The sequence below is a fragment of the Drosophila ananassae genome, chromosome 2L (genome assembly GCF_017639315.1).
Source record: "Drosophila ananassae strain 14024-0371.13 chromosome 2L, ASM1763931v2, whole genome shotgun sequence".
NCBI lineage: Eukaryota > Metazoa > Arthropoda > Insecta > Diptera > Drosophilidae > Drosophila > Drosophila ananassae.
Window position 1 is genome coordinate 28,501,921 of NC_057927.1, and position 23,548 is coordinate 28,525,468.

At 39.0% G+C, this 23,548-nt stretch overlaps 1 protein-coding gene across 10 annotated transcripts in view; it reads left to right on the forward strand.

The window, feature by feature from the left end:
• The window catches only part of LOC26514219 (protein eva-1 homolog C), a 145,294-nt gene that overhangs the window by 92,689 nt on the left and 29,057 nt on the right, over positions 1-23,548 (forward strand). For 7 of the 10 annotated variants that reach the window (XM_044714215.1, XM_044714216.1, XM_044714214.1 and 4 more), the window contains 5 exons: positions 2,642-2,812; positions 2,868-3,011; positions 3,069-3,329; positions 4,957-5,265; positions 16,545-16,858. In XM_044714215.1, coding sequence (XP_044570150.1) covers positions 2,642-2,812; positions 2,868-3,011; positions 3,069-3,329; positions 4,957-5,265; positions 16,545-16,858 — 1,199 coding nt within the window. Of the gene's footprint in view, positions 1-2,641; positions 2,818-2,867; positions 3,012-3,068; positions 3,330-4,933; positions 5,266-16,544; positions 16,859-23,548 lie in introns of those variants that run through there. The other 3 variants (XM_044714220.1, XM_044714217.1, XM_044714221.1) reach the window with 3 other exon arrangements.

Genomic DNA, 23,548 nt, shown 5'->3' on the forward strand with positions numbered 1-23,548 from the left:
CTTTACAGAAGTTGTAGATAGCCATGACTTTTTGAAAATATGAGATTAAAAACTCCAATTTAATTGAAGAAAATATTGTTTAACCACCTATAATAAATGCAATAAAATTATTTCGAGTTTTTCCTTAAATCCAAAATGAAAACATGGTATGATCTACAGATTTCAATAAGAAAATAAAAATCTTCCATAGAAAAATGTTTGGGGAAAAATCATAGAAGACCAAAAATTAATGTAGAAAATCTGAGATTTCAACTTTAGAAGAGTATTCCAAAGATATGGTAACTGCTAGATACCATTTTTTAATTTTAAATGGTACACATACATTTCAAAAATGATATTTACTAGAAACAATGATGGTCATCGCCATTACACGGCCTACATAATTCAATATATGGTAAAATTTGATCGATTTCTTCTCTTAGGTGTACCGCGGAAACTGTGGGTGATAGAACCTATGTTTGTTCTGGACTTTGGTTATGGAGGTTAAAGGTTATGGAGCAGGTGAAATTATGCGTGGAGATTTTTTACTGTTGGCCTGTGTTATTAATAGCATAATATTTACAAATTCTAAATTAATGTTATTTGGCTCAACTTTATTTATTACGTTAGCAGTAGAATCCACAGTCTTCACGTCAACTATAGCCTTTGTTTTTTTTGTAAAATTATAATTATAGGTATAATTATCAACTATTTCCTCACTGAATTTACTTATCGAATTACTTCTCATCTATTATTTCTTATAAATTTTTTGTTTCAGCTTTACGGGCTATACTTCTAAACGAGCGGAAATGGTTCCGCACGCTTTTACAAAATTTTTGTCTTAAATTATATTATTTGTATTATATTAAAAAATATAAATATAAACATAGTATAGGCATGCTCCGGTTTTCAAACTTTGATGACACGTATCTTCTGCGTCAGCTGGTCGTCGTCGGATGGCTTCACTGACGCTCCTTCGTAGGCGAAAGTGGCGGTTTGCAGATGTCCGGGGCCTATTGGCTCAGGCGGGGCCGGGGCCGGTCTTTGCACTGGTCTTGGGCTTCAGGCATGCGCAATTGCATGCCGCAGAGTAGAGTGGTCCGGGGCAGTCGGCTGGGCTCGTCTTTACCAGCGCTGGTATCTTGGAGTTGCAGCAATTGGGCGTCTCTCTGTGAGGCTTGTTTTTTTTTTTGTAAATCAAGCTCGGCCTGCAACTTTTGTGCAGTCGACCACGCGGGAGGCGGTGTTTTAGTGAATAACAGCCACTTAATGTGTGCTATTCTTTTGTTCACCTTATTTTTAAAACCATTGCTTGCACTCAACTCACTCAGTCATTTCTATTCTCCGTTTTCCTCGCATTTTGGTTTGGCTGTTGCTGCTGTTTTTGCTGGAACATCATCTTATCGGTCATCCTGCACAGGACAGGTTTTCTTGTTGGACTACTATTGTGCTTGCTGCTGCTGTTATTGTTGTTCATTGATTTTGTTGTTTGATTATGCGATTGTTTAATTGATTGATTGATTGTTTGACTTTTTCTTCAGGTTCTTTCGAACCGAAGTCACGGTCGCCATGTAGAATTGAAAAGGATGTGTCTTATCCAGTTCAGTGTCTTTATTTGAATGAATTGTGGTTACACTAAGGCTTTCTAGGTGTCGGCCGATTTATATATTTTATATATAAGTGAAGTTACAGTATGTAGAAACGGGCAGAGAGTTATGCATGCACATATGTATATATGTGGTCAGCTTGGAAACCATGCTGACTCGGTTCTAAACGGTGAATGCAATTGCATATCATATTACGTATGCACTTGAAATGTGTATGGGCATTTGGCACGCTGTTGCTGAGTACATATTTATGTACAAAGTGTTGCCCTTTCAATATATATGTGGTGTAATAAGAACCCATGTGTGCATACACCACAATAAGACCCTCTGCAAGGGTTTAAAAACTACAACTAAAAAAATTCATGGATTCAACTCTCTCGGGGGCCGAATTTTAGCAGCTGGAGATTACCGCGGGAAACATACGAACTGGAGGTCGCGACTCGTGACTTCTAAATGTAAACACTCATACAAAGCAGAAAAAATGTGGTAAACAAGCAAACAAACAAAAATGTGGTCTCTCCGGATAGCCCAATCTACTGGCCTGCAGACCCCAGACAACTGCTTAACCTAATCGAATTTTGTGTCACCAAAAACATTCCACATCAAATAACCGCCATATCCCTGCCTGACCTCTCATCTGACTACTTTCCTGTACTTATAATCCTTCTCCAGAGCCTTGAAATAATCAGCTGATGTCAGAGTCTATAACAAATAGAACTTAGGAAAAAAAAATATTGCCGCAGACAGAAAAAATAAAAGTTTTATGAAAATATTTTTATAACAAAATATTTTAATGGTAATTTGTATCTTCAAAACAACTCTTTTTAAATTGGAAACTTTTTAGAGGATTTATATACATTTTATTCTAAGATATTATAACTTTTATAGGGTTCATATAATTTTTAAAAATTTTAATTTCATACATTTATGTCGAAGAATTTTACCCATACATTTTATTTTAAACACATAAAGCTTAAACATATATTATACATATATTACATTATATATATTATATGTTATCTATTTACTTTACTTACGCTGCACCTTGTGTGAAGATGAGTTTCGGAGCAAGGTAGCCTGTGAGAACGATACAATGCCTCTGATGTGCAATCCATACTCTCGTATAGCTATATACAGTGCGTCTTTTGGACACCTTCAACGAGGAAATGTGCTGTGTGGACAGAGCACCAACGCCGATTATAATAGAATATCAATGGCTAATTCCAGTAAGGTGCCAAATTTCTATAGCTTCCAATTTTTTTTTATTTTAAAAATTTAAAGGTTGCCTAGTTTCGTATGCAACGGAAACTACCATGCAAATATGTCATGGACGCCGTCGTTGCACAGTAGTTGCGGATACTGTGACATTTGGACGGCCTTGTGTAGCCGGTTTCCAGTTGCACCTTAAAGTTGTGTATACTTGTAGTAAGTGTATTTGCTTACAGAAAAATAATTTCTTCACTAATATTCATTCCATTTTAGTTCCTCGAAAGGTTTTAAAGGATCGTTATGAAACTCTGCCCGAGCCCGATGAACCAAAACAGTCAGAAGTTGACTTAGATGAAGATGAAATTTATGATGAGGATCAATTTTACAAAGAGTCGGAGGCTATACCACCTTCCCCAAAATTGCAAGGTGCAGTCGCGGAAGGGAAAATATCTTCAAATGAAAAGGTGGACACAGAAGCTTCGTCAAACTCTTATGTGCCTACAGATCCTACCCGAGATAAAAGTTCGTTAAAAGGTGAATATACAGCAATTTTTTTTTTTATAGATTTACTCGAAAAGCTTGCAGACTTCGGTTAACTATTATATCACATATTTTGTAGCTTATAAAAACTTCGAAAAAATAAGAGCTAATTTTTTCTTAAAATGTCTTTAATAAGTAACCATAAAAAAAAGTATGACGTCTTATTAAGCTAACCGACAATTAGAAAAATTTGTATCTTCTTTTACTCTGTAATCGGGAATGTTCCTTACTAAAAAGTGAGCAACTTTTATCCTGGAATTTATTAAAAAATGCTTGACGTTAATTAATTAAATAAGCTTTACTTCGATTTATTAAATCTTAAGACCAATTCGGCACGTGCAAGAAAAATAACAACAAAAAAGCACCAACACTTTCCGGGTGAGAATATTTTTATATATATTTTACCTCCCTTGCATAACGTAATTTTGGTCAAAAGTATATTCTTAATCAAAATCACCTTTCGAGTCAATATAATCATGATCGTCTGTCTGTTTTTACGCAAACTAGTCTCTCAGTTTGAAAACTATCGACTTCGAACTTTGCGTACATCTTTTGAGGCAGTTTTCATTTGGGGCAAAATAATCCGATCTACCAAATTTCATAAGGATTGACCTTGTTAATGTGCAATTTTGTATACCTATAATGCATTCTCAGAGTAAAATCTATAAAAAAAACAAAGACGGGTTAACATCCTTTATTTTTATACCAACCGAAAAATTTATAAAATTATTTAAATAAATTGAGGTAACAATTTGGATCTCATGTATCACGTGCTGATCAGCACATGCTAAACATCTTAGCGGTCTCGGTCACATAAGCTTTGGTCAGCACAGCTCTTAACAAGCATGATAAAAAGCATGACTTAACAAGCAAGAATTCTCATTAAAAGTTTATTTACAGTAACTAAAAATGTTTTTTTTTTGTAAAAAAAAAGTATGACATACATATAACAAAAAAAATATTTTCGTTTGCCAGTTGATTTGAACAATATTTTTTTAAATATTTGCTAGTTTTTACAAAATTTGATTTTTATTTTTTGAAGGAAAAATACCCAACTCGGCGTGGGTACCCAAAATACCCAAATATTGTTTGTACTGTTATATATAAGCTAAACGCTAGTGCATCCTTGTTCTGAAGATTGTCTGACAGCTCAATGATAAACCAATCAAATAACAAATACCCTGATAGGCCACCTTATCAAGCTTTCTTAGTTTAAATAACTTTTAATTTGCATTATGGTAGAAAATTATGACCAAAAAGGTCGCTTATTTAAGATATGCTTAATTGGTCAAAACTTAGAAAGCTTTAGCTGTAGAAGTAAAGATAGCCTAAGATCGAATTTTGATTAATTTTATATATTTTCCAGCTTTTCGGGTTTGAAAGCTTGCATTGCCTGATTTTGCTCATCTACGTTGAGAAATGTAGTAGGTGTGTCTATGGTTCGGGATTCAACAATAGACGTTATTGTTTATTTAAATTATAAAACTATTCGAACTAATGAAAGAAAGCTCATCACAACCCTTTTAATCCATGTCAAATTTATAAATTTATATAAATAAAATTATAATTTCTTCTTTTAAGATAAACACATTTTCCAGTCTAAAAAAAAAATATTTTCCAGAAAACCTTCTATTATCTGTGGGACTGATGAATCGAATTAAAATGTCTATAACTCGTAAATTTATTCCCGACGCGGAAAATGCCTCAGCTTTAGATGAAAATGATATAAATGTTGAAGAACGTTATTTTACCACTTGGAAGCCGAGTCATACCAAAGTCGAAAAAAAAATTTTAAAACGCAGAAAATGTGTGGATACAGACGACTGGGGTATTATAGGCTTAAATTGTACGAGTGAGGACATCGGAATAGAACACGTGGAAGTAGTTGGCTTTTTATCAAATTGGATTGACAGCTATATTTATATAAAAAGTGAGTGTATATAAGTCCCACTAACAAAGTTCGATACAAGCGTGAAGCTTTAAATAGTCTAATCATTATTCCACTAATAAAATGTTCGAAAGTCTAATCAGTCACCTAATCAGTCAATTAAACCTTATGTTTATTCTGATGTTCATTTAAACAAATATGTTCTAGGGACGCGAACGCAAGTACCAAAATAATAAAATAGAAAACAAAAAAAACTTCACACTTCACAAAAGTATGCAAAATAGGAGTCGATTTTAGGTTTAATGTAAAAAATGATCTGCTAATATGCCAATTCCAATTCGGCTAGTTTATGCGTTTAAACAATGCAGTTACTTTTACACTTGGTACTCGTAGAGCTCAAGGACATCTTGTATTCATGTGAGTGTATATGTATATATAGCCATGTCCGTCTGTGAATGAAGCGCAGGTCAAACTTGTTTCAAATTTTTGCCTTTAATGCCTTCGGAAATGGCAAATATTTTAAAATAGTTGCGATGCTAAACTAGTGAAATAGATAATATCTGGAAAGGAAATATCTGCAAAATCGGCCGAAGAAGTTATAGACATTTACAAACGACATTTATAATATGGGAAATATTGGCTTGCACTGTTTATCAGACTTGCCAACATAAAGTCTTCCTTTGCGGATCAAGTTTGCCGCCAAAAATAAAATCTTGATGTAGCACAATGATGTAGCTGATGATTTAGCTCACAAAAAAATAAAATTTCAAATATTCTGAATTTCATAAGGATCTATAGCTGCCATATAACTGAACGATCGGAAAAAGTAACTGTTGGCAACTAGTGCCAAGAACAAATAATGTCGGGACAAGCAGCCGCCGGAAAGAAGTCTGGCCGGCAATAATTTACGCTCGGTAACTGAACAAATAACATAGCTGAAATAGACGGCGCCAGAAAAAAAACAGTAATATCAGCGGTAAGAATTACTAACTGATTGGAGCAAGCAAAACCAGCGATCTCAGCAGAAACCCATCTGATTCAGCAGACCCAGAACTAGTACTTAGCACGTACTTTTTTTAACATGGACTTTATTGTACGTACCTTAATTAACATTCACCAGCTAACCATAGTTAAGCCATACAAAATTTAATTCTCTGATCTTATAAAAGATCGGTTCGTTACTCTGTATCATCTTATGGTACTTGAAACAACCTACCTATAAGTAATCATCGCTGTGTGTTGCTCCGGCAGAAGGACCGCCAGTAGGATACACTGATACTTAATCATACCTAAACCTTCATATACCACCACCACCATACCTGAGCACAACCAACCAGGACCTCAAGTATTTCCCATCAACCTCTGCCTGGCCACAGCAATCGACTGTTCAACCCTAGCAGACCCTTGAAGATAATAGGTAAATTTAGTCAGCCTTTTTATACGTTTTATACGTGACTGCGACTCCGGGACCTACCGTTAAGCCTGCGAGTTCAAGTTCATCGTAGTGGCCGCATAACGCTCTACAGACGAACAGTAACTTTGCTGTTTTTAATCATATAATGTTCGGAGTTAATAGAGATTCCATTTGGGAGAATACACTGCGATCTACCAATGAAATGACACAACCTTGGTATTTTTAAAGATTAAGGCTTGAGACTTTTTTCAACATGTTTTTTGTAAAAAATTGATTTAAGCGGAATTCTCATAAAGATTGACGTTTTTTATCCAATTCAACATTTAACCAATACTATAAAATATGCTACTTAACTGGGTATATCACCATCGGCTTTGTCCGAAGCTAGCTTTCCTTTCCAGTTACTTATAAAAATTTACTTATAATAGTTACTTATAATAAGGTCAAAATTGATTGCCCTGTTTTTGGAAATGCCCATAAACGACGTGTTTTAAAAAATGACTTAACATCAATTTTCGCGAAAAACGGTTTTTTCTTCTTTTTCTACGTTGGTACACTCTTCCCGACCATCTTTACCAAGTTTCAAATAAATATGTTTTTTTTTGATAAAGGCGTAAAGGTTAATATTTATTGAGATTATTTTAACTCAAAATTTATCACGAGAAAAAATGGGAAAGGGTGGCTGCGTAAATTATTAAACGAAAAAACGACGAAAAAACAGCCTCGCCAGCTTGTGCACTGCTCTCTTAAACATAGCTCCAGAGCTAGTCCCTTCCGTCTGCGCCGGCGTGATTCATTGTTTGGGCAGCTGGTGATCCTCTGCGACCAGGACCAGATCGCCCTTCACGATGTCCTCATGCTCCCGCTGCCACTTCGACCGCACTTGTATTCCCGGGACTATCAGTGAACCATCTGCGGACATTCTCGGCGCCCAACGAACCTTTGAAATGGCAATAATCATGATAAGGAATCAGTTGACAAATCAGACACTATTTCTAAATGAACTGCCTTGAACGCAAAACAAGCAAGAATGGCAATGTAGGACTTGTAGGGTGGCCTATCACGAATTTTCAATGTCGTCTCAATCGGGCCACAAAAATCCACGCCATATCTGGAGAATGGGCGGATAGCACGAATTTGATCTAGAGGTAAATCTCCCTAGACATCTAAAGGTGAGCGGCACAAAACTGAAGACGGGGAAGCGTCTTGAGTGGCGCTACTTTGGACTTTGCAGTCAACAACGAGACTTTAATACCTTCTGCAGATTTGCAATGAATATAGACACAGGCTGATCCAAATGCATTGGAATCGACTTATCCCAATCTAGCTTATTAAGCCACAGTTCCTGCAACACAGTTCCTGCAACTTTCCTTTAATAATTATTGGGCTTAATAAGCCAAGGTCAATTAGTTTTGATGTCACCGAACGAATGTTCCGCTTTGTCGCCCTTTGACCCATGACTGAAGTATCAATTTCAAATTTAAATACGTCATCTTTAGGAATCGCTTCGTAATGATTTAGTCAGCTCTGAATCCGAAAGTGCTATTGGCTTAACGGTGCTCTCGGATGCAGTAACTTTAGGCGAGTTTGAAGTCAGACCCAATAACTTTAGCAGCTCGAGGAAATGTATTCCGGATTGACTCAACCTCTTCAAACACCTTAACGCCAGGAATGAGGCTGGTACAGTGCCATATTTAATGGTGTTGAGCTTGCACAATTTCAAAGACTCAGACGGGTCTTTTTTTCACACTATCAACTGGTAGCGACAGAAAACGGCATTTCGCTATCTCGAAAGAGTTGCCCAAAACGTCCGACTTAAATAGAGGTCTGTCTTCAAACCGACGTGAATGCAGTAATCTAGTAGTCTTCCGATTATGGTCCTCACACAACTCCTGTTCTGGCGACAACATCTTTTTAGAAAATGGAACTTCTTCCAACGACCCGAATTTTTTCAAATTGTAGTTTATTGATTCTAATATTTCTTCTTGGCAATTCAGGCAATTTGAACTATATTTTCCCGATACTGTCCATCCAACGAACGTTTTTTGAAGTATGAGATGGTTCGGACCTTTATTTATTTCTGACCAGCGGACAAAAGTTCATAACATGACTCAGCTCCAATTAACATATCTATCCGCTGAGGTTTATAAAAATATGGGTCTGCTAATGGTAAGTTCTTCGGTGGGGTCCAATCTTTCACGTTCACTGACTGGTCAAGGTGATAGCCCCGAAATTGTTTTCAAAATCCAAAATTTGATAGGAGACTCGCTACCAATAATTCTTGACTTCTCCACGGTTTGTATCTTTTTCTTTACTTTTGAATTAGAATGACCAATTTCAAGCAAGTTGATGCACGATACCTCCCTACGGATCTGTAAGCGTTGAGTAAGATTTTCAGTAATGAAATTCATTTGTGACTCTGAGTCAAGTAATTCTCGCACCTATATGTGCTCCCCATTTTTTAACCAAACCCTTTCTAGGGATGACGCATTCAAAGCATGTGAAGTAGAAGGGCCATCATTCGTTAACGCTGGAGGAGGATTTTTTGTTGCTGGTGGTAACGCTAAGTTTTTTTCAGTCACTGTAAATCGGTGCAGAAGTTAATGGTGCGATCTTGCACAGATTTGATATGTAATCGATTTGCACTTCGCTACCGGTGACCTTTTCGCAGCAACATAAACAGATGGAGGCGGACTTAACAAACTTAAATGGTTGCATTACTGCGGACTGCACTCGGATCGGCCAACTGCACTGGGCTAAAAAATGGCCTCGAGCGTTACAATAACTGCAAGCTGGTTTGGTGTTGGCAGAGGAGCAAGCCCACGAACTTCCATTAAGCTGGTTTGGAAACCCTGTTTTCTCCTGTTTTTGTTTGCCAGTCCCTTTTCGGACAAGTGCTGGGACCTACGGTTTAATATTTTTTCGAAATCGGACCACAGCAATTCCATACAGTCCAGTGACTCTTCCCGTATTTGCCTGGTCACTAGATCTACTCTACTCAAAACCCTATAAAGTAGAGTCCAGAGTCGGTCCACAGTCAATATGAGCATGTCCGTCTGTCCGTCTCACAGTGGGCGATTTGGTCTCGCTAGCGGCATTTAATTCAAATTTTCCAATTTAAAAACCGTTAATATTTCTTCACATATGGATAGCAAATGCTTTGATTAGATTTTTAAAAGCTTTTTAAATGCTCTACGATTAGCTGGTCAAATGCTGTGAGCGGTCAAACACACCATATGATTTTGCAAAGAGCTTTACACAATTTTTTCTCTTTGCGCGCATTGAATTTGAGTTCCTCGGAAATTTACAATTTTTAGTGAATTTGTTAAAAGTTTTGCTTTTTATTATCTTCAAGGTATATATTACAAAAAAAGTCAATGTTTGTGACCGGTCTATAAATGTGTAGCTCATAAAACGTAGTGGTAATTCAGGGTATTAACAACTAGCCTGGATTAGCGTACACCTGTCTTTCGTGGAGTAGAACTTACCGGATTCAAGTGGATTCAGTCTAACTCTTTTATTAGCCGAAAGTGTGATTCAGTGCCGTCCAAAATGTGTAATATCAACTGCTATTACCTGCTAGCCTTTAAACTATGGTACTTTTTAGGAACAATGTCAGTAGCAAAAAGGGTGCTTTTTATGGTATGGCACTCAGAAGTCATCCCAACGAAGAAGTTTGCTGCCATGGAAAACTTTGTATTTGGTACTGTTTTATTAAAAGCCAAATTTCAAATATTTTACCAACATTATTGAGTGGCTTTAGAATTGATCACCAATTCCATATGACCATGCTTGATGGCAAAACGTTCAGTGTTATATCGGGATCTTCTTCGCAAACATGCGGAATATGTAAGGCAACTCCTAAGAATATGAACGATCTGAATTTGGTGAAGAGCTTGTCTATTAATGAAAACCTCTTTGAATATGGGTTATCAAGTCTTCACGCCTGGATTAGGTTTTTCGACTGTGTTTTGCACATTGCATATAGAATTCCGATTCAAAAGTGGCAAGCTCGTGGTGTTGACAAAGATGTTGTCGATGAAAATAAAAGAATTATTCAGCAGAAGCTGAGGGAAGAGATTCATTTGCTGGTAGATATACCAATTGCTACTGCTGGCAGTACGAATAACAAAAACACTGCAAGGAGGTTTTTCAAACAACCAAATTTGGCTGCTCGTATAACAGGAGTAAGCTATAATTTAATACATCGATTCAGTGAGGTCTTACGAACACTAGCATGCTGCCACGAAATAAATTCGGACGCATTCCGGTCTTACGCATTGCAAACTGCCGAATTGTTTGTAAAATCATATCCCTTGTTTTATATGTCATCTTCTGTTCACAGAATTTTAATTCATGGAGCAGATATTATAAGCCATTTTTGCCTTCCAATTGGTATGATGCCCGAGGAAGCTCTTGAAGCCAGGAACAAAGTTTATTTATGGCCTTTTTTAGATAAAGTTTATTTATGAAATATGTTAATTGAAGTTTAAATAAAATAAAATTTAAAAAAAATTTTAAAATTAAAAAAAAAAATTTTAATTAAAAAAAAAAATTAAAAAAAATTAAAAAAAAAATTTGTTAACTTAAAAAATTCTATGATTTGTTTCTGATCAGTGAAAAAAAACCGACTGAAAAAATCTATTTTAGTTTAGAAGTTATTAATTAAATGCCGCTAGCGGGACCAAATCGGCCACTGTGCGTCTGTCTGTCTGTTTCTACGCAAACTAGTCTCTCAGTTTTAAAGCTATCAAGTTGAAACTTTGCACACATCCTTCTTTTGTTCGCAGGCACTATATAAGTCGGAACGGCCGGGATCGGTCGACTATATCCTATAGCTGCCAAATAACTGATTGTTCGAAAATGCCATAACTTTGGTTATGGCTTTATGGTTTTTAAAGTTAGAGGGTTGAAACTTTCCACACATGTTATGTTTGGCCAAAATATATTATCTGCAAAGTTCAAAGTGCATAAGGATCGTCCGAGGATCGTAAGGATCCGATCCGATATATAATATATATAATAATATAAACTGATACCTAATTGTAAGGTTTTTTAAACTTCGGCTCCGCCCGCTTTCCGTACTTGTTAGACTAGCGATAGTTTTGTCATAATTACTCTCGGTTACCTGGAATGCCTTTCTTTAAGCTTCACCAAAGAGGCAATAAATTAAATAATTATATTTCTCAATAACAGGTAACTTATATAATTTTTTAGCTCCGAATAATTTCCACTTCATTTTGGTAACTGGGGAGTCGAGCTCGAGTTGGGGGTGCAGAATTTGCAGTAGCTGGACGGGAGTCTTCAGTTGTTTTGAAGGCATACATAAGGACATAACCCTTGCCTTAGTTGGTATTGCCAATTCTTCCAACTCCACTTGGGGAGCAACTCTTTTATTTGTTATATTTATGTTTATTTGTTACTAGCTATACCCAGACACGCTACGCTGTGGCGTATTGTGGTTGGACGTAAATAGTAGTGATATTTTTGAAAAAAATAGTGATATTTTAGTGACGTCCCATTAACTGGCAGCTTTCCTTTCCCAATGTCCAGTAACCGTCGTGAGAATACCTCGGCTGATTTATCGTTCTGCAACTGGACACACATATTTGTTATTAACTGCAATGTACGTACGTGTCGCCACTATGTTAAATATTTCAGGCAAGCATTTATCTCGTCCGCTGGTGTCGATCGAGAAATTACAGGCAATGTTTGCCTGAAATCTTCTGCGAGCAATATCAACTCATTCCCGAATGGTTGAACGGTTCCACGCAAATCCTGCAATGATCGATCCAGCGCTTTTTTGTGTGCCATGGTACATTCATCCCAATAAGTTAACATGCTCGCAGTACTTTTCCAAACCAGATGCTCTGGAAATGTTGCACGTGGGAGTCTCGATGATTTGCATGTTCAATGGCAACTTCAGCGCTGAATGAGCAGTCCTTCCACCAGATAACAATGTCGCAGTTATTCCGGATGAAGCAAGAGATAAAGCTATGTCCTTTTTTTGCTCTAGAAGTCGTAACCCCAGCTTCATTGGCAGATGCCAAGCCGCATGTGGGAACGAAAGTAATGCTAGATAATTTCTAGCATGGATGCAATAAGACATGTCGTTTCTCAACTACCAAGGCAAGTAACTTTGGGAAAGAAGGTACACGACGCAGGCGGAGCATTAAGGGATCTACTACCCTTAGCTGAAGATTCTTGTTAATGTGATGCTGCTGGGTTAGGTTGAGACAGTTATCAGATTTTTCATCCAAAAAAAGTCCGACACACTTAGAGCGTGTGTGGTCCGTTGTGTTACTATATTTGGGGATCTTCCAAATTCGTTTTAAACAAAAATCTTCATGTGAAGAGATTATCTACAGTCTAAGACTGTTTTCGAGTTGCTTGAGATCAAGCCGATCGATGTATTGGCTGTTTAGCTGTCACTGAAATTTTTTCTTCATCGTTTGTAAAACTTGATGTTTTTAGATGTTTTAGTGCTTCATTAATCATTTTAGTGCAAATTTATTCTTCATCGATTGTGAAAGTCGATGTTATTAGATGTTTTACTGCTTCATTAATGGCCGCAATCTCCACCTGAAAGACGCTACTGTCGGGTCAAGCAGCCACCGGAAAGTTTGGCCGGCAATAATTTATTGAATTTTTTTTTTCTTTTATCTTATCGCGTCGCCCGCTCTCGTGCATTCGATCGGCAACCCGCATCTGCCATCTTGCGCTATCGTTGTCTCGCGCTCTCGCGGTATGTCTCTCGGTAAAGCCGAGGCATCAATTTCGGTGCTTGTTTTTATTAAAGCCTATATTTAGAACATTAAATAAGCTTCCGAAAACACTTGGTAACTGAACAGCTACAGTAAGCGGGAAGTCTAAAAAAAAACTCATCCCTAATTGTTCGGAGTACACCTGCTATTTTTGTTTATAATTTAAAGCTATTGAAGTAATCTGCAGTGTCTCCGGTGTAGTCCGGACTGCACTGATGTATTTCCCTTAGTCTAATTGCCACCAACTCCAGTTCCATACCAGCTAGTCTGGATTGGGTAGATTAAGTACGGAGTTGTTTGGCTGCTTCTCTCTGAATTGTTTTTTAACTTTTTAACTTGGTTTTCTATGACAGAGTTTAGATGCCATGTTAGCTTCCTTTGTCCAGCTCTTTGCTGTTTGTCCAGTAGTCCTGAGATTACTTTCATGTGAAAACGATTGCAACCTCGCCCTCGTACGCTACTAACTGGAAGGCCCTTTTCCATCTTACATAGAATCATAGATTTACCTTTTTTATAGGCAAGTTGTGCGATGAATATGAAGGCTCAACTAAAGGTAAATCTTAGGAAAGGATGAAAGACTGAATGGTCAAAAGTCTTTGAATGGGGATCCCCCTTTATTTGAGATCCCGTTCATATCAATTGTTTTGTAGGGCTTAAAGCTAAGTTTTGCCATGTATAGGGGATCGTGCAGTGGACGGATCGCCTGTTTTTGGAGAACATCTAGGGAAGTGTACATCAGCACAGCCTCACTTCCTCACTAGTCCAAGACTCAAAAATTCCTTCTTTTTATAAGCCTTGCCGCTTGAGCTGTGTTTGCTATGTCTGAGAAAAAAGAGTTCCATGTGAAGCGCTTCGCTTTTTAGATGGCTTTTTGGGGAGAAATTGGGAGAAAAAAAGAATACAAAATGCTAATAAAAAACTCTGCCGTGTTCTACCCATATGACAGAGCAATCCAACAACAAAGGAGCAACGAGACCAATGGGACTAGGAATCCCTGATTTAGAGTGTTGGGCTACGAGCAAGTGTATTATTATGTTCTGGTTTTGAACAAGTGTTTTTTACAATCGTTTTCATTAATGATTCTTCTTAAATACCCAAAATATTGATATGATTCTCAATATTTTAATGCCATATCGGAAACCCATCTAAGAAACAAAAACCATTTCTTATCTCTCCGGGTACATCTTTTACGGAACCAACCACTCGGATGGCAAAACGCACGGAGGTATGTTAATAAAGCTGCAAATCAGCCATATTGCTTTGGAACCTTTTGCTACTAGGTCCAACACAAAACCGACCTTCAGACCACTTCCGTCTGCATAAACATATCTAGCGGCACTCACAATTTCCGCCGGTTACTGCCCCCTACGGTTCAACATAGTGGAAGGGGAATTTATGACTGCCGGTGACTACTATGCAAAACATCAACTCTGGGGTTCTCTTCTTGCGAACCCTAAGTAAATTATACAAAGCTAACACTACCCCAGCTAACAAGTTAGAAATTGTTTCTCCGGGTAAGCCAACCTTCTGACCAGCAGATCCAAGATAATAACCAGACGTTATTGATTTCGCTATAACAAGAAGAATGCAGATAAGCGTAATACGCTCTGAAACATTAGCAGACCTGTCATCTGACCACTTACCTGTTTGTGCGTTTTTAACCAACCACAGTTTTGAGAAAAGCTGAAGTTTAAGAAATATTTAAGCTCCCACATTGAGCTCGAACCACATATATACTGCGAAGCTGATATCAAAAACTCACTTAAACGATTTACGGAAGTCATGTCCTCTGCTTCCAAACCCTATACGCCAGATCGAGTCGCTTCTACAGAGAAAGCGCTGGCTCGTAGAGAATGGCAAGTCCACCGATCTTCGGCTTCCAAAGAAAGACTTAAGGCTGCTTCCTGTAATTTGTCAAGAACTCTTAAAAAATAAATAAACAAAGATCACCTACATAGAAAAATTTTCGTCTACCTGCAACAAACTTCCGCCCTGGAGAGCTCACCCTGATACCAGTCGAACACTATTTGCCTTTATGATTCTAAACTGCAGTTTGGGCGCGCAGCGACTAAGAGAAGGTTAAAATGTTTGCCTCTCACTTACAAAATGTCTTAAAGCACCATCCGTCAACAAATTAATTCACTATTCCAGACGTCCCAACACTAGAAGCCTCTTTCCCGATTACTTTTAACAACTTCTTTTAACTAACAACCGAACCCAAAAATGGCTCCTGCCTATGAGAAAATTTCACCCAAGATGATTATTAAATTACCATATTGTGAACTTACATGCATCACTATCATATATAATTCAAGACTAAAATGGGGCTATTTCCTATACCAAAGAAAACGTCAGTCCAAGAAGATCCCTTAACCAGGCAAAGACAAATCTTAAGTTGGTAAATAGGATTAGGTAATTTTCATAACATCTGAAACATGTTCGGCCGCCAACTTTCGCTAACGACAATGGAATTGTCTGCCGCTCAAAGTCTTCAAATACAGCAAACAGAAAATATAGTTAAAGTTGAAAAGTGACTATCTGACTGGCGCATACAAGTCAATGAGAAAAATGTAAGCAAATTACGTTTATATTCAACAAAGGCATTTGTCCACCACTAAATAAATAGACACTTTTCCACCTTTAATAATACACCAATTGCATTCACTTAGACTGGCAACTCACCTGGAGAAAATATATAGAAGCAAAGAAAACCTGCCCAAAAATGAGGGACAACAGTTTCCATTAGCTAATGAAGTCCCGCACGCCTCTCCAACTAGACTACAAAGTACTATCCTATATATTTTGGATCTATTTCTCCCAATTCGAAGAACAATTATTGGGGCCCCTTAGTATACATTATCACATTTTCCAATACGTATTTCTTAGCCTGATATATTCTTAAAGATGAACTGGCGGTTATTTATTTTCACTTAAGTCGCCGAAATACAATATGGCAACAAATTTACTGCCGAGACAGATTTAAGTTATCCAAGGTATTCTTATGTGACCTTATGTCATATATTATTTTAGTGTTTATATAAGAGAGAATCTAATATTAATGTTAAAGTATACCACCCCTAATTAATTTATTATTATTATTATTTATTATTTTATGATGATAGTTATAACATAAACTGTTTCAGAGCATCAAAAAAAGTTTTATCTTTACCTTATCATATCTGTGGCCATTGGATTAGTCCTTCTTCTAATGATACTGATTTGGAGGATAACAATTCAAAAACGTTATGAAGACTGTGAAACTCATATGTCCAGTGCAGAAAACTCTAAAACAGCGGAGGAAGCTTTGAATGTCATCACAGAAAATCAGCATATAGGTCAAGAAATAGACTGTGCTCATCTACCGGAACCTATAAGGGATTATAGCTGTGCAATTAACCGAGATATGAATTTTAAATGTCAGAGGCTCAGCTTAACATCCCGGAACAAAACCGCAGAGGTAAGTTTCCTAATAAAAATTCCTATATCTAAAAAAAAAAAATTTTAAATAAAAAAAAAAAGGAAAATGATTCGCCTTGTGTAAACAGCTTGCCCGGGCATTCTTCTTATATGCGTGCATAAGCTCCCAGACTTTTTTTCGCACATAGTGTGCGACGTCTTATCTTAGAGGATCTGCTGGACTTTTCATAGGCACTGATCGGACCACCGGCGTCGCTCCGTTACTAATATAACTAGATATTTACATCGACTCATGGGATGATATCCATTAAGAATATATAATATATAATTTATAGGGTATATACTTTTTCCAAAATCCGACATTCGACCAAAATCTCTGCTCCAAGAAACTTGCCACTGGCTCCCACGTCTGAATGCAGTCCATTACCTGCATCTCGTTCCATTAAGGCTAAGTGGAAGAGTTCAGTTTCTGCAGCTTCCACCAGTGCGATGACGCAGCCGCTAATTTTCTGGGTTGTGCCCAATCCAGCGGGAGCCCGCATATGCACATTGAATTTGTCGAGCTCGCGGATTCCTATCGATAAAGCGCCTCTTTATCGGGGTTGAATGTTATGATTTTGCACTCATAACATTGAATATTGAATAAACGGGGTGAATGTTATGTTTTTGCATTATTGAATATTGAATAAACGGGGTGAATGTTATGTTTTTGCATTATTGAATATTAAAACATTAATTTTATTTTAATGTTTGTATTGAACAGCAGACACAACCTTGACACCGCACGCTTAGTCGTTCCAACCGCTGTCTTAAGTATGGCTACACGGTTCACTCCGTCACGCCCAGGAACCAGCTACAGTATCCTGGCCAGAGGCCACCTCATTGGGGGTAGATTCTCATCCTTCACCAGGACTATGTCCCCAACTGAAATTACAGGGCCAGGGGTGCGCCATTTGGAGCGCTGCTGCAACAGCATGAGATACTCTTCCTTCCAACGGGCCCAGAACACTTGCTGCAAGAAGGAGACTCTCTGCCACCCATCCAGACGATTGATGTTAATGGCAGTAAGGTCCGGTTCGATGAATGTTGAAGGCGGCCCGCCATTTAGAAAATGAGCCGGAGTTAGCACATCTAGATCCGCAGGATTTTCTGAAATCAACACAAGGGGTCTAGAATTAATGATTGAGGCTAAGCGGCACAACAAAGTCCTCAATTCCTCGAAGCCAAGAATTGCGGGACCAACTGCCCGATAAAGGTGGTGTTTCGCCGTCTTTACAGCTGCTTCCCACAGACCACCGAAATGGGGAGAGCGTGGAGGAATGAACCGCCTCTCGATAGACTCCGACAGGCAAAATTCGTGCCTGGTGATTTTGGCTGAGGAATCTTCGCTTCAACTCCATCAGCTCATTCTTGGCATCCACAAAATTGGTGGCATTATCCGACCATATCTGTCTGGGTTTACGTCGCGTAAAACTAAAGCGTTGGAGGGCGCTCAGAAACGAAGCTGTGGAAAGGTCCTTGACTAACTCCAAATGGATTTCCTTCGTACTGAAGCAGATGAATACGTCCACATAACATTTCATAGGGCCCTTATTCCGAGTCTCTGCCTTGTAGAAAAACGGTCCAAAAAAATGCACACCTGTGAAATCAAAACTTTGGAATCCTTCAACTCTCTCGGTCGGAAGATCAACCATGACATGCTCCAGTAGACAAAGCTTTGCGCGAAAACAGCGTATGCGTTTGTTCAAAACCCTTGAAACTGTCTTCCACCCCCTAATGGGCTAGTATTGAGAACGTATTTTCGTAATAAGTGCTCGAGGGCCAGAGTGAAGGTGTTCCTCGTGAAAATGAGTCACTATAGCCGAAGTGACGGGATGGCCACAGGGAAGAATGATCCATCAAAAACCAGCGCAGGGTTCCGTAATCGTCCGTCAACACGAAGCAAACCAGCATCATCCACAAAGGAAGCAAGCGAGGCAAGCGGGTTTGAGGGCGGAACCAATCTGCGTGATTTTAGTAAACTTATTTCTTCCTTAAACTCGGTAAGCTGGGTAACGCGAGATTTTAATATCCCAGTGGGAAAAGAACCTCTTGACAGTAGATCGGCTGTGTTAAAAGCAGTAGGAACATAACGCCATTTCATTGCCTTGGTGAGCTCCTGAATGAAAGAGACGCGATTAGAAACAAACACGTTAAATCGAGCAGGTTCATTTTGAATCTAGGATAGGGCAACCTAGGAGTCACACCAACAATAATCTCCTTTATATGTTCCAAGATCAGCAACTTCAGGCATCAGTCTTGCTAGTAACTCAGCTCCAGATAGTCCTAGCTTCGGTATTGTCTGAGTTTTAATGGGTGCCACTCGATTCTTTGAGCATAACAGCCGACAATCAGAACCTGACAATACATAAACGCAAGCTCCATACGCATCCCAGCTAGCGTCGCAGAATCCGTGGACCTCCAGCCTATCTGGGCAGGAAATGACTAAACGAGGAAACTTAATTCGCTGAGTTTGGTCAAAACTGGAACAGAATTACAACCACTCGGAGGGAAGGGATTGAGGAAGGCATTTGTCCCATGGAAAATTTTCTCGGGAGAGCTTCTGCAATAGGATCTTTGCCCTGGTGACGACAGGACTCACCAAACCCATCAGGTCATAAAACCGAGCGACGGAAAATAGTATAGATCTCCTGGTTGGTTTGGCGGTGGGCTGAAGAGCTTCAAAGAGCTTCAAAATGCAGTAGGTCAGCAGAAGGATCCCATGCTTATCCAAGAGTCTTTGTGAACGGACTGCCATCGTCGAATTTTAACTATTACTCTCTATCGCCTTCGGGTACGCCTTCCGAAACCTCTGAGATGTTGGATCACCATTTCCTTAATTGAAACTAACCCTTTTTTAACAGGATCGATGTCTGAGCTATTATCTCAACCGCTTCAATCTTTGTTGCGGCACCAAATATGAGGTTGTCTACATAAAAATCCTGGAGGACAACACGAGAGCCAACGGGAAACCCGGCACCTTTATCCTTAGTCAGCTGGTGCATAGAGCGTCACGGTGTCGAGCTTAAAACCTTCACGTCATCATGGATAGAATCTCTCTAGAGGATGCACTGCAGCAAACTATCATCCGGAAAGACCCCTACGCAGCGGTACATCTTGCAAATGTCTCCAGTCAAAGCTACAAGGTGAGACCGAAACCGAAGCAAGGTATGAAAAAGCTTCGTTTGAATCACGGGGCCGAACATCAGGACATAATTTAGGCAATAACCAGAGGATGTAGCAGCCGAACCATTGAACACAACTCTCAGCTTAGTAGTGGAACTGTCTTCCTTCAGGATGCTGTGATGGGGAAGGAAATACTGGCACTTACCTCGCAATTCCTGCGGCACCAGAAACATGTGACCCAGATCCATGTATTCCTTGATGAACGACGTACATTGGGTCCTTAACTTTGGATGACGATCCAGCTTGCGCTCAAGTGAATGGAAACACCGCAAAGCCTGTGCGTAGGATTTCCCTAAAAGCTCTACACTGTGATTGATTAAAAAGCGAACTGAATAAGCACCTGATTCAAGACGGCCTTACAATCGAGCTCCTCCTTAGTAGCCTGAACGATAGGCGCAGTGAAGGCATCCAATTCCCAGAATTGGCGGAAAAGATAATCCAGGCGATCGTCATAAGGGTATGCGGCTTACATGAGGCGGCCAAACGGGGTTTTCCTGGGGTGCCACCTCCTCCAGAAAATACCTATCCAAAACGTGTCTTCTGCACCAGAGGCAGACCGTCTCCTCGCTGGATTTGCCCTACTGAGAGCAGATTTAAAAACAGGCTTGTTCCAATGAGACACGCTGAGCTCTGTGGAAGTTCGGATCAGCTAGAAACACATTGGCGGGAACTTTCCAGTTGGACACATCTATGTTCAGGCCAGGGTGACGCTCTATGATGTGAGACGCCACAACTGCGTTAATTTAACAGAATACGTGGATAGGCGTGACTTCAGGGAAAAGATAACCGATGCTCCATCCGTAGTGAATTCAGCGTCTCCAAGGCGATTCACTGCAACAGAGCATATGGACCGATGAAGCTGAAGTTGGCTGTCCTTGGGCAAGAAGGCACAGTGTGTGCCAGGATGCCGCACAGGGCACACGAAGCAGGCGGAGCATTCAGGAGCATGCACGATGCGCGCCTGATTCTCTGACAAATGCGGAGCTAAGGCCAAATCTCGTTGATGTGAGCCTCGAAGATTAACCATCTGAACCGGTTGCTGAAACGGTTGCGCAAAAGGTCAAGGGCAACAACATAGCTACCGTCGGTAATCTCAAGCGCCCTAACAGTCTCCAGGGCTGGGTCCCGCAGACAGGAAATGAGGCACCTGAGCTTCTCCATCTTGGTCAAGTGCGATCAAATAGGCATAGCCGCCGCTAAATGTTGGAATTGGCAACGGGGGCGACGAGACAGCAGGCCTGTATAGAGTAACTGAAATCCCAGCACCACTGGTAGCATCCAAAAACGTAGAGTGATCAGCATTGTGCAATTAAATTAAAATGTAACTTTGTGACAACAAAAACAACGGCGCTTTAGTGACACTTCTAATGCTTATCGCAATAATCAATCGGGATGAAATCACGTAGCTTCGCCTTTGGCTGCTTGTCTCAAAAATGTGTTTTTAGCTAGAAGATTGGCTTTTTATCAAGATTCCATATTGGACAAGATTATCTGATCTACAAAATTTTATATGGATCGGCCGATTTCCTATAGCTGCCATTAAACTGGTTAGAACTTAAAAAAAAATAATTTTAATATAAATAAAAATTTTTTAAAATATGCTTCCACTTAACTGCAAGGGTATATCAATTTCGGTTGCGGTCCAATTTAGCTTTCCTTTCTTGTTTTTGATTTATTTTTAGGTGTAAAAAAATTTTTAGATAAACTAAATAAATCTTAGAATTTATTAATATTATTTATTAAAATTTGGATTAAATAGTGAAACTCTCATAAGGATTGTTCAACTACAACCGTTCAAATATTAATCTAATAATATAAAGTTATAAACCGAGCAGCGAGTCCAGGGAAGGCTGCTAGCTTTTAATTTTAGGTTATCCTTTTTGCAGCCCTGAAGCCTTCAGAAACCATTTTTTCTTCCTGGCACTTTTACTTTCTCAGGTGTGCCTTATTTTTTTTCTTCGTCCGGGCATGCCGCAGGATGGCAATCATCAAATGAAATCTATCATTTTGTACAGGCTGTCGTATTGAGGCTCTAATTTCTGCGCCCTTCGGCAGCCTTGTTCAAATTATGCTGCTTCGACCAGACCGTGGCGCCCTTGCACTCCATTGCCTGTCGGTTTTAGTTTTTCCGCTCACTCCATGTTTTTCTAAGCCAGCTTGAACACTTTTTGTAGCTTCACCGGGTTCTCCGGCGGCGTTCTTGTCCTGTTCCTAGTCGGTTTTTATCAAACAAGACCCTCGGCTTTCTTGGCTCTGCCCTGGGTAAACGTTTCTTGGTATATCTGACCTATCGCCTGGTCTAATATCCTCTGGAAAGTTGCCATGGCTTATTGAATTCGGAACAGACTTCCTGGTGCTGGGCAGGCCCTCTTTCCTCCTTTAGTAGGATCTACCAAATTCCGAAGTTTTTCCAAGTAGGTACAACACTTTTGGACGTGACCGACCTCTGCGAAGAGGAGGAGGAGTCTTAATCTCTATTGACTCCAATTTCGCTTCTACAGAAGTTCAATTTTTACTCAATTTTATACAGTCATATTGTCATATTTCTCAATCGTTGTTTATTACATGTTCTTACATTCCACCATCTTCCGAACCGCCTACATACTCGCATCACTTGTCAGCTATTCAGTGTGTATCCAATCTTTTTTATTTATACACTTTAAATATATTTTTGAAATATTATATCAGTCGTGGAAATATCAGTCTGCTTCAAATCCTTGGTTTACAAGGTGCCTCACAAAATTAAAAAAAAGATAAAAGCAGGCTTTTAAATAAATAAAAAAGAACATGTAGCAGCATAGTTTTCTCAAGGTACTTATATTGACTATATTACTATATATTATATTATAAAACTTATGTATATTCGCCGCTGTCGGATTCAGTTCACTCAGGATCGAAAACAGTTTTATAACTTTGTAAACACTAAGTGTTGACCTATTAATAATTTTTAATAGCGGCCGAATAAATAAAGATTCAAAAATTTAATTTTGGTCCAATTTCAATATTTTTTATTCGAGGGTTCAATTCTAACCCAACTCGCAGCCGCTCAAATCAGTAACAAAAATACAAGTGAAGTAAAGCTTAGCAATATGAACTCAGAACAATGCATATGCTTATCATTTCGATGGCAAGAGGCTGTCTGTAGGGAGTGAATCGAGTTGGCAAACTTTAACAATGCGGCGATATCGCTGGGTTGAGCAGTAGCCAATAAAGTCCTGGCGCGAAGTTCGATGGTTGCCTTTTTGGCCACAATAGCGATGGGCCAATCATCTTTGGAACCACGAAGAAATGGAGGGCCTTGGGACCAAAGCTGAGATTTTAATATGTCAGTGGGAAAAGAACCTCTTGACAGTAGATCGGCTGTGTTAAAAGCAATAGGAACATAACGCCATTTCATTGCCTTGGTGAGCTCCTGTATGGAAGAGACGCGATTAGAAACAAACACGTTAAATCGAGCAGGTTCATCTTGAATCTAGGATAGGGCAACCTAGGAGTCACACCAACA